Raw genomic sequence first — 12,314 nt, 5'->3', positions numbered from 1 at the left:
TCTTTTCCCACAGGGCTCCTTCAAGCTTCCAAAGTGTGAGATTCGTCCTGACGAGCTGAACCAGAGGCAGATTCTTCATCACTACTGGAGCCGCTGGTGCAAATGGTACAAGTACCAGCCACTGGACCACATCAGAGAGTACTTTGGAGAGAAGATTGCACTTTACTTTGCCTGGCTGGGTAAATATAACATGGATTACTTTGCCTTGAGATTTGAAGTTTGTTGTGGAAAACATGTACAGTATAAGCATTTTCAAGAGCTTTCAGTTGGATCTCATGGTCGTCATCCGGAGATGGAGTTTTCTAACTTGTTCAAAGAGGGTTCAGCAATCCTACAACAGTGTGTAGGATGTAATAGCGTCTAGCAACAAGGTTGTAGATTGCAACCAACTGAATAATACCCCTACCTTTCCAACTAGAGAACTACAGTGGCCTTAATTAGACAATTTGTAGACAGGATTTACTCATTCTAAGCTGACAACAACATAATGATTATTAGTTTCAGGTGATTCCCTCAAAATCCTAACCTTTCTAATCTGAGGATAATATTTTATTTTGTAACAAAACCTCACTCTTAAAGACTGGGAGCTTATTTGATATGCCCTTTTAAATCTGTAATAAATAATAATCCAAAACATTGTAATATACTGTTTAAGGCAGTAGTCCATGCTACAGCCAGGGAATCCTTTTGTGTTTTACGCACCTGCCTGGTAGATAAATGTTGGATAAATCAATGTAAAATGTGGGCATTTGTCATAAGAAATAAAATATCTGAATAATGAAAAGGGTGTAGCATGGACATCATTAGATACATTTGTGTTTCTACCCCGAGATTTGGATCTGCTCCAAAATGTTAAGGATTCGTCCATGGCTCATAGTTCACCCTTCCACAAAGTTTCCCAAAAAATATAGCCTGTAGTTTTGTTGTAATCCCGCTGACAAACAAGCAATACAAACCGAAAAACATGACCTAATTAGCGGGAATAGTACAACTATCATCCTCATCATTAGACGTTTTCTTCTGCGAAGCCATTCCGACCTCTTCATCAAAAGACATTCCAGCATCAAACAGCACATCCCTGCATCAGCTGGGAGCCTCACCCTAATGGATCTTTATGTCTCTGCAGGTTTCTACACAGCCTGGCTGCTGCCGGCCGCAGTGGTCGGGACCCTGGTCTTTGTGTCTGGAGTCATGTCCATGGGTACCAACACACCAGCGTGAGTCCACACACCCCACAGGAAATACAGGTTTCATTGCATTACATACATGTGAAGCTGGACTGTTGAGTGTAGCATTATGTTGATTTAGTTGATGTATTAAGTCGGTCAAATCTTAGAGGGGAATTTCACCAGTTTTACAGTCATTGATGTACAATCAATTAGTATGAGATTGTGATAGTATTGAATTAGTATCAGAAATTATGTTTCTGCTGGATCAACTGAGCATTCTGACACTTCATTAAAGTAAGAGTATTGCTATTTTTGTGAAAAATCGTACACAATATTGCCTCTACATGTTACAATTTGACTTCCTAAGCAGTGAAACAAACCATGGCTCACTTCAGTAAAGTCAGGGGTTTTAATTCTGCATAAGATGTATATTGATATGTTACTGACATTTTTGTCGTCTCTGTATCAATTAATTCACAAATGTAGCTTGTGTTATGTTTTACAATGACACAGATAAACATAATAAAAATGTCAATTGTTGCATCATAAAAGTGTTGACTCAACAGATTGTACATCAGTGGCCGTATGTTTGAGGTCTCATTCCGCTCACTCTCGGTCAGATTGACTGTCTCTTTGAAAGAACTGGCTTAAGAGAGTCTTGGAAATTAGCGAAATTCAATGTGTCATTCTTGTGCAAACATTTAATTGTCAGTTATTTGATATAAACATTTTTTGGGGTGATTTTCGAGGAATTAACCTGATGTAACCATTTTTTGACATATCGTATAACTACTGGGTGAAGTGAGGTTGCCAGATTTGTTACCATCTTGCCTGGACAGGTTAGCATTGAAAGTTAGCATCGCTAGGGCTCCTTCGACTGGATTAGATTTTGGAACGTTGCAGAAAATAAGGCAAACACATTTTGTCCAGCAGTATAATTTCCACATATTAACATTCCTTCTATACTAGTTACAGAGTAAATGCAATGGCCAGAAGTAAAAAGCTACGATGGCTTTAAACAAACGAAATCACACTCGCATGGCTGAGCATCACTGATCATCTAAAGTCTGACTCTTGTTCCGAGTGATGACGCTTTTTAATCTTATATTGTCACTTTTATACCACCATTTTATGTTGAATTGAAGCTTCAGACATTTACAAGTGGGGTATCTTATGACATACTTATGTCGAAAACACAGCATTAACATTCTCAAAATGCACCAGAACTGTAAAATTGTACCTATGCTATTATATTTTCCTATTTCCACATTATGTAAAGCAAGCACAGTTTGAGATCCAAATAAACCTGAGCATCAACGCATAGTCTGTTCTGCATGAAAACAAACTCCATAGTTGTTCAAACCACATGAGGTTTGTTTGGCCCAATTTATTATTTGTATTTAACAGCACAGAAAGCTCTACTCTCCCTACAAATAATTATAGTCACTCCTTTTCTTCGAGTGTTGTACCCTAATATTGCCTAAACAATTGTGTTGTGTTTACCATTCCCTCTCTGTTGGTTTTAGTGACAGAAAATCCATCCTGCTATAAAGAAACAAGGGAGGTTAGAGTAAACGGAAGACAAGTCAATATCTCAGGAAAGGAAACGACCCAACGTCTCAGATTCATGATGTTCATTAGTTCACACTTTAGATTAAAGCCATTGATTTGTGGAGAACGGATGGAGAGCTCGAGGCAGCTGCAACAAACTGCCGCCATCTCATTTGATAATGGACAATTAGTGCAGAATAATCCTCCCATTACATAAATATGGAAGATAGACGTCTCTCAGTGGGTCCAACATTTATTCCTGCAGCATCATAGTTGCAGTGAGTCACTAATTAACTGCAGTGAAGGTGCGGTAGCTTGTGAATGTTTTTAACACCTTCCATCTGTTCTATTTTCTCACTCAATAAATATTCCCTGGCTTTATGTGAATGCAAAATACACTACAGTTCATTCACCTTATCTGTGACAATGATAACTATAGTTTCTGCCAAATGTGCTTGGGCACCTGATACATCAAAATATGAAAGGCTAGTTTGAAAGCTTTAAAATGTGTTTGCTCATTAGTAACTAATCCATATGTATGTGTCTGTCAACAGTAAGGACATCTGTACCAGCGGAGCGAGTTATCTCATGTGTCCTCTGTGTAACACATGCAAGGCCTGGAACATGTCTGATATCTGCACCATGGCCAAGGTAATAAAAAACATTTTCACTAAACCAGTTTTATTTATTTTGTAACCATAATGCAAAATTGATGATGTTATTCTGCATTGCAGTTGGGCTACCTGTTTGACCACCCAGGAACCGTCCTCTTCAGTGTCTTCATGTCCTTCTGGGCTGTAACCTTCCTGGAGTACTGGAAGAGAAAGATGGCCACCCTGGCCCATCACTGGGACTGCATGGACTTCCATGAAGAAGAGGTCTCCCAATCCTTCCTTCCTTTCTTGACCAAACTGTTCTCATACACTTATTGTCACTTAGATAGGTCTTGATTAAACATTTAGGCCCAATCCCAAACCACTCCCTCGACCCTACCCCTCCGTGACGGAGTGAACTCCGTCTGTAGCCACACTCGCAGCTCAACGAGGCTCCCTCCTGTCAGATGGAGGGAGTAAATACAGCGGCAAGCTTTGGGACAAACTCCCCTCTCTCCGGCAGAAACAGGAAATGCCGTAACTGTATGTAACAACGGTTTCAAATCAGCATCTCTTAGACAAAACATTACAATTAATAACTAAAATAAAACTCCAAACATCTTTAATTGTGTTACTTTTTTGTAAAGCTCTTTTAGTTTTAAACCTGATGTTTATAAGCTTCTTAGTTTTTGCAACAGTCTGTAAATATACACAACTTTATAATAAAATGCACACATTTACCTTTTTCTAGACTAAACACAGGTATACGATCCTAAGTTAAAAAAATATGAGGTTATCATGAGGTTGTTAACATCGCAGTTTATCAGTGGATGTTTGCAGGAACTGTTTGTAAACAGCGTGTTTCCTGACGGACACACACAGCGTGACTCCGGTCAGGTAGAGACCGGTCTCAAGTCAGCACCGATGCAGACTCGCTGTTTGAGGGCTTGATAGCCCACTCCCCCTCCACACCTCTCCACACTCGTTGGTTTGGAACAGCACTTAATGTGGCGGACCCTCCGCGCGAACGCGCAAACGGAGGGGTAGTGTGTAGGGGTAGTGTGTAGGGGTAGTGTGTAGGGGTAGTGTGTAGGGGTAGTGTGTAGGGGTAGTGTGTAGGGGTAGTGTGTAGGGGTAGGGTGTAGGGGGCGGTTTGGGATTGGGCCATAGTTTCTGAATTGGCCAGCAAAGAGTGTGTCCATTGTTGCTGATGTCATCACTGTGTCCCTCAGGAGCGTCCTCGTCCAGAGTTTGCAGCCATGGCCCCGACGATGGAGCCAAACCCAGTGACCGGAGTGAAAGAGCCGTACTTCCCAGAGAAGACCAGACTCGCCCGTGTGTTCACCGGCTCCATGGTGATCATCATGATGGTGAGACACTGTTTATTTTAGCAGCATTTGCAGTTACATTATATTATATATATATTTATTGTATTTGTTTGCTGGTATCAGTTGAAAATGCATACATCTCAGATTGGCTGCTCAATGTAACTCACTGAAGAATACAGTGAAGGTTCTTTGATTAACGGGTCCCTATTATGCTTATTTTCTTTTTTCTTTCCGATAGTGTGTTATATAGGTTTTTGTGCATGTAAGTGATCAAAAGCTAAAATCCCAAAGTTCCCCTCTCTCTAACATAGTGACATCACCATGTAACACTTGCGCTTCTATTGGGGAGCGCTCCAACACATTGTACGTGACAGGCTAAGTGGCGGCACTTCTCTAAGCGGTTTACCAATCACAACAGAGCCGTCAGCTAACCAATCAGAGCAGACTGGGCTCTGGTTTCAGACAGAGGGTGAAAAGAGGTGCTGCAGCACAGGCAGTATGAGAAAAATAAATAGCTTTTTTGAACATTAAAGCATGGAGACACGTCACAGTAGAGGCACAAAATACAAATATGAACATGGACATTAGCATAATATTTCCTTTTTAATTACACTGCTTGTTTTCTATGGATATAATCACATATGATATCAACATATTTTCATTTTCCTAATCTTGCAAACATTGTAATTATTCTTAGTTTCAGTAAAGAGGTCAGTAGAGCTCTGCTCTATGTGAGCTTTTAATGTTTTGATCCTGAAGAGAAAGAGAGGTGGGGTTCTGTGTATTATTCCAGTGAATCCTGAAAGTTAACAGTGGAAACTGAACCTCTCTCTAATAATGAAACCAGGTCATTGGCCCACAGGGCTGGGTCTGATCTGATAATCTCACCTGTACACTTTATGCTCAGTCTCAGGATTTACTTGTTCCTGGGACAATACGTTATGATCAGTTTCTCCTGACAAAGATGACGGAGCTGGACAATTGAAAATGGCACAAGGCAGACTGAATAGAACAGTATCTACGATCACTTACCGGTACCTGGGAAGCAAACAAAGAGCAGTGACTGAGAAAAAAGTTGTTCCAATCAAGTGACTTTTTTATTCAGTTGAAAAATAAATTCAACCAACTATAGAAAGTACTATGGATTTTGCTGGTTATTATTATTATTTAGCAAATAAGGTGGGGTAAACTGCATACATTTAGTCCACCTCCTAAACCTCAAGAAAAACTACTTCTACTACTACTACTACTCTGAGATGTTAAGAGTATTTATTCTCCACAAACTGTGATGTTTTACACCCTGCCTTCCTGTGTCTCCCCTCTCAGCTGTGCGTGGTGATGATCTTCCTGGTGACGGTGGTCATGTGCCGCGGGATCATCAGCTTGATGATGTTCCGCACCGGGAGCCCCGTCCTGCGTACAGAGGTACATCAAAGCAGCAGAGAGCATACACAGTTTGTATATGGACATTATAATCTCTGCCATCTGTCTGTTCAAAGCTAATATCGCATACTAGAACATTTTGTGTCTCTAGTCATTCACAATCTGAAAAAATCTGTTTTATTGAACGTTTTATAGCATCATTCAACTAGGCTCAAAACAACCCTCACCACCTTTGTTGTACAAGTGAACCAGATGATCTGCAAATTAATTCATTTTTGATCCACTAAAATTAGACATGAGACAAGATAATACAAATCCCTATTTGTTTATTTTTGCAACAATATCGACCGTAAGGGAGCCTTAAGAGACAATTGAGTGGGATTTGTTGAAATAACTGTCTTTAATAATAGACAGTATAATGACGACTACATGATTACACTACAGGTGTAAATCAGCTCCTTCTACTCTCTGTACCGTCTGAACTTGTATGTGTGTGTTCATACTTAACATACAAGTGTGTGCTCTCCTCCTCAGGCAGGAACCATAGCGAACATCTGCAGCAGTATAGTGAGTCTGGGCCTCATCCTGCTGATGGGCCGGGTCTACACTGCATTAGCAGAGCAGCTCACTAAATGGGGTAAGAATCAATACTGCCTTAATGCTATATATTGATATCAGCCTCTCACTGGATCTCCACTAACTAAACGATGAGACTCCTTAAAGACGAGATGATGTCTTTAATTTGATTCCAGCTTCCAGGGTAAGAATAATCTTTTATTGTGGGCGACGACTTTGCTGAGTGGGAGTGTGCAACTGTAACACAGAGCACTCAGCAACTGTAAAACACAGTGTCTCTTTTTCTGACATTATTAGGTGTCTTGTTTAGTTACGGCATCATATGGTTGCATATGATGCAGTGCTGAACCATAGATGGACAAATAAAGGTATAGTTATAAGAACTATGCTAGTAGGTTTAAGAAGAAACCAGTAATAACATTTCCATTTTAGGCTCTAGAAACAGCAAACTATTTGTATCCTCTTACTCATAAAGACTTATGAACAGCAGCTAAATTATTCTTTACAACCCGTTAAAGTTATGGCTTTCTGGGCTAGTTGAGACTATATATATATATATAGCCTCAATATATAGAATATGTAACATTACATGTATCTTCAATAGATGGTGATGATTTTTCATGTCTTAGCTGCTACTTTTACTTTAGCTAGTTGGCTAACAGCTAAGCACAACCAAGTAAATAGTTGACCACTGTCAGAACCATTGTTTAACTTGTTAGCATGCAAACCCTGTATGACATGCAAAACAGCACTATCAAACTCAGGAATGAATGAAAGTGGGTACTTCAAACCAAACCAAAGAACATTACAAATTGAAATGTTGACTTATGATAGGACAATACAAAATGTCGCGAATTGTAATTACAAACATTATCTTGTGAGGAACATAAATGTTAGATCTTTGACCCAAAGAGGTTGTCCAAAAGAGCCACTGCACTAGATTGGCAAAAAAATATCCACTGAGTTAAAGGTCACTATCATGCTATTTTTAGGCAATAGCATAGGTCTCAGATATATAAAAAATATATAAAAAACATGTCTATTAAGTGTTTTGGTCAAAAGACCAAACAGATCACCCATTCTAGCCATGCCTCATATCCCTCTATTTCACTTCCTGTTTCAAAAGTGCTGATTCTGGGTATAAAGCTTTTTTTCTTTTTTAACTGAAAAAAATAAAAATAAGAGGGGGGCGGGGCTTATGCCGGCTCATGCGGGACCTGGCAGATACTGTCTAAAATGCTGCAGTGATTATTAGATTAAGGATTATTTCTGAAACAGTATGGAGCTCAAAGGCTTTCTCTCTTGCGGGTTTATCACTAGGTGAGTTCCTTTTTATATCCTGCTTCTTCACACACATGTTCAGTACACAGTACAGCGAGTGTTAGCGATGCTTGCTAATGTAAACAAAGACTATTACGTCCAAAACACGTCGGGAATTGTTTCTGATACAGTGACGTTTCTGATAGTGCCGTGGGTCCGCCATCCGATATGACGTAATTTACGTCATATCGGATCGCAAATCTGGATCAACTCCGTTGTTAGAGATTTGTGCATGGAGGAAAAGAGAGAGGGTTTTATTTTCTGGCACTTTGTGAGTTCCCTGACACACCGGGGACACATATTTATGTATAAAAGACATCAAAACGTGCATTTTGCATGATAGGTCCCCTTTAAAAGAAAAATAGGTACATGAAATTAACTACAAATATTATTATACCACTTATTTGCGACAGTAGTTCTATTGTTTCCATCAGATAATATACTGTATCATTACCTTCACCAAGTTGTTGCTAAGATTCCTAAACTTGTAAACAAATGCATGTAGATGACCATACAGTTAATGCCATAGTTAAGTGCAAGTATAACATTACATTTTACTGACATTAACACTTTGTTTCCTCGCTTTCTCTTTTCCAGAGATGCACAGAACACAAACCCAGTACGACAATGCCTTTATCTTCAAGGTGTTCATCTTCCAGTTTGTCAACTTCTACTCGTCCCCTTTCTATGTAGCTTTCTTTAAAGGAAGGTGAGACACAAGTTAGTCTCAACACACAAAGAAAGTAAGACGTAAAGAGCATTTTGTGCCAAATAAGATTGAACCTTTCCTCCTTCTCTGTCTTTGCAGGTTTGTGGGGTACCCTACCAACTACGGGACGTTGTTTGGGATGAGAAATGAAGATGTGAGTCTTTATAATTTTCAGAAGGAGCGAGTGTTTTAGATCTCTGCTATTGTATTTCCATCTAAGCATGTAAAAGTATCAAGTTCAATAACTCTGTTTCTGTGTATTTCCTATTGCAGTGTGGACCCGGGGGCTGCCTCATTGAGCTGGCTGAGCAACTCTTCATCATCATGGTGGGAAAGCAGCTCATCAACAACATTCAGGAGTTCATTATCCCGTATGTAAACCAGCATCGAACATCATTCATTCATTTTCTGATTTTACTCAACAGATCTCAAGGTATCACATGTTTTTTCACAAAATGGCTTCACTTTGCAAAACCCAAACAGAAGAACAATTTGGTGAAATGAAATTGTCGATTAAACAAACAATTATAGGCATTTCAAAGTTTGAAGGCACAATGAGTCGGTTAATGTTTGTAAACATAAAGTCTGGCATGCATGCTTACAATATCCCAGCTAGAAATGTTTGGTTCTAAAAACATTCTGAGAATGTTACCATTCACTGTTCTAGGAATGTTTTAAGCGGGAAGTTTTCTTTTGGTTCCCAGAATGTTCTTCTGAAAGGTAGGATAACGTTCTCTAAAAACATTCTTAAAATGTTTGGTGATAACCTTCTTAAGATGTTTTGATAACATTGTTCGAACATTATGCCCTACTGTTCTTAAAACGTTTTCAGCGGGACGTTTTATTTTGGTTCCCAGAATGTTCTTCTGAAAGGTAAGGTAAGGTAAGGTAAGGCAAGGCAAGGCAAGTTTATTTATATAGCACCTTTCAACACAAGGCAATTCAAAGTGCTTTACAAAAAATGAAAGACATTAAGAAAATGGCATTTAAAAACAGTCATTAAAAAGCAAAGATAATAAAATAAACATTAAAAGAAAAAATACATGGATAAAAGTTACAGTGCAGTTTAAGATGTGAATAGTTCAATTAAAAGCAGCGGCAAAAAGAAAAGTCTTCAGCCTGGATTTAAAAGTAGTAAGAGTTGCAGCGGACCGGCAGGTTTCTGGGAGTTTGTTCCAGATATCTGGAGCATAATAACTGAACGCTGCTTCTCCATGTTTAGTTCTGACTCTGGGGACAGAAAGCTGACCAGTCCCTGAAGACCTGAGAGTTCTGGATGGTTCATAATTTAGCAGGAGGTCAGACATGTATTTTGGGCCTAAACCATTCAAAGCTTTATAAACCAGCAGCAATATTTTTGAAATCAATTATTTGACACACAGGAAGCCAGTGTAAAGACTTCAGAACAGGAGTGATGTGATCCACTTTCTTAGTGTTAGTGAGGACTCGAGCAGCGGCGTTCTGAATTAGCTGCAGCTTTCTAATAGATTTTTTAGTGAGACCTGTAAAGACACCATTGCAGTAGTCCAGTCTACTGAAGATAAAAGCATGGACAAGTTTTTCCAAATCCTGCTGTGACATTAGTCTTTTAATCCTAGATATGTTCTTTAGGTGATAGTAGGCTGATTTAGTAACTGTTTTAATGTGACTGTTGAAACTCAGGTCAGAGTCCATGACTACACCTAGATTTCTGGCTCTATCTGTTGTTTTGAACTTTGCAGACTGAAGCTCAACGCTAACTTTTATACGTTCTGCCTTGGCTCCAAAAACCATTACCTCAGTTTTATCTTTGTTTAATTGGAGAACGTTTTGAGGTAGGATAACTTTCTCTAAAAACATTCTTAAAATGCTTGGTAATAACCTTTTTTAAATGTTTTTGATAACATTGTTAGAACATTATGCCCTACTATTCTTAAAACGTTTTCAGCTGCAAGTTAGATTTTTTTATGTTGCCAGAATGTTATTATTTTAGAGTAGGATGACGTGCTTTATCGTTCCGATTTATCAGAAGTCTTGCAGCAGCACATATGATATTATGAATACTGTGGGCCTACATACCTTAGTGTGATTATAAGTGCATGTGAGTGAATACTGGCATGCAAATTCGTTTTTATACGTCCTATTCATTGTCTCAATGCACTCATACATCTTAAGAAAGTTATCACCAAAAATGTTAAGAATGTTTTTAGAGAACGTTATCCTACCTTTCAGAAGAACATTCTGGGAACCAAAATAAAACGTCCCGCTGAAAACGTTTTAAGAACAGTAGGGCATAATGTTCTAACAATGTTATCAAAAACATCTGAAGAAGGTTATAAAAAACATCTGAAGAAGGTTATCACCAAACATTTCAAGAATGTTTTTAAAGAACGTTATCCTACCTTTCAGAAGAACATTCTGGGAACCAAAATAAAACGTCCCGCTGAAAACATTCCTTGAACAATGAATGGTAACATTCTCAGAATTTTTTGAGAACCAAAAATGTCTAGCTGGGAACTCACACATGCCACCGCAAACATGCAATATCTGCTTACAGCTTATCATGAATTACGTGCTTGTTTGTTTTTTTCAAAAGGAAAATATGGTGACATCAGATTTTTTAAAACCTCCTTTTCAAACAAATGCAACAAGTTTGTTTTTTAAAGCGCTCTAGAAATAAATCTGACCATGACCGTGTTAATATTTGCCATCACAGGAACGTTTTATAAAAAAAGAATAACATCCTGAAAACATTTTCAGAATGTTCCTTGGAGAATGTTCTTCATTTGTTATCATGTAACATTGAGGGAACGTTTTATAAAGAACATCTTTAATGTGTTACCCCAACAACATCCAAAACACATCCTTAGAATGTTGCAGGCAAAACATTCCACCTTTGTTAACATATCACATTAAAGGAACGTTTTATAAAAAAACTTTCTGTCATCTCAGGCCTCAATAACATCCTCAAAACATCCTCTGAATGTTGCAGTTAAAATGTTATGTCTTAGTTAACCTTAAACCTTATAGGAACATTATTTGAAATAATAAACATCCTAAAAAGGTTCTTTGAACATCAGATTAAAACGTTTCTTTAAAACATTATTAGAACCAATCAGTGGCGAGCCGTCAGGGCCCTCTAGGCCCTCTGTGAGGGCCTAAGATATTCCAAAAAATAATATTTAAAAACATTAAAAAAAAATATATTTTTTTTAAATATATATTTTTTTAATATTATTTTTGTTATAAAACTTGATTTAATTGTATTTAAAATAACATTTCCAAAGAAATAAATCCTTCGAATCTGCCTGTTCAGTCTCTGTTTGAATGTGAAGGATTACATGAAAGAAGCTGTCTGGCCCTCTCTGCGATTCACAGAGGGCCCGCTATAGTAACTGAACGAGAGAGTAATGTCAAATGACAGTACAATTGACCAATCATATCTTCCCTCTAAATGGGTGGGTTTTATTATCGCGGACTTTATGACAAGTTCCGCCTGCTGTGAAACTTTTCTTGTTTCCATAGCAACAACAACTTCCTGTCAACAGCGTGAACTCACCTTCAAAATAAAAGCATGCCAAATTACACTTAAGACATACAACTGCAACGAAAGTAACAAACACAATGCAATATCATTTTCAATGTCAAAGAACACAAATTGGGTTCACAGGTGTTGTTTTGTCTGGTAGAGGGTCGCTGTCATTGA

General features: G+C 38.4%; 1 protein-coding gene across 1 annotated transcript in view; it reads left to right on the top strand.

Moving 5' to 3' along the window:
* ano11 (anoctamin 11) overlaps positions 1 to 12,314 on the top strand; it is a 30,141-nt gene that overhangs the window by 3,089 nt on the left and 14,738 nt on the right. The window contains exons 9-18 of the mRNA XM_034145448.1: positions 14 to 179; positions 1,127 to 1,217; positions 3,275 to 3,371; positions 3,455 to 3,598; positions 4,546 to 4,683; positions 5,968 to 6,066; positions 6,559 to 6,661; positions 8,518 to 8,629; positions 8,729 to 8,783; positions 8,903 to 9,000. Coding sequence (XP_034001339.1) covers positions 14 to 179; positions 1,127 to 1,217; positions 3,275 to 3,371; positions 3,455 to 3,598; positions 4,546 to 4,683; positions 5,968 to 6,066; positions 6,559 to 6,661; positions 8,518 to 8,629; positions 8,729 to 8,783; positions 8,903 to 9,000 — 1,103 coding nt within the window. The remainder of the gene's footprint in view (positions 1 to 13; positions 180 to 1,126; positions 1,218 to 3,274; positions 3,372 to 3,454; positions 3,599 to 4,545; positions 4,684 to 5,967; positions 6,067 to 6,558; positions 6,662 to 8,517; positions 8,630 to 8,728; positions 8,784 to 8,902; positions 9,001 to 12,314) is intronic.

This window comes from Trematomus bernacchii, unplaced genomic scaffold (genome assembly GCF_902827165.1).
Source record: "Trematomus bernacchii unplaced genomic scaffold, fTreBer1.1, whole genome shotgun sequence".
Classification (NCBI taxonomy): Eukaryota; Metazoa; Chordata; class Actinopteri; order Perciformes; family Nototheniidae; genus Trematomus; species Trematomus bernacchii.
The sequence above is the reverse complement of the archived record's forward strand: the minus strand, read 5'-3'. Positions and strand labels throughout refer to the sequence as shown.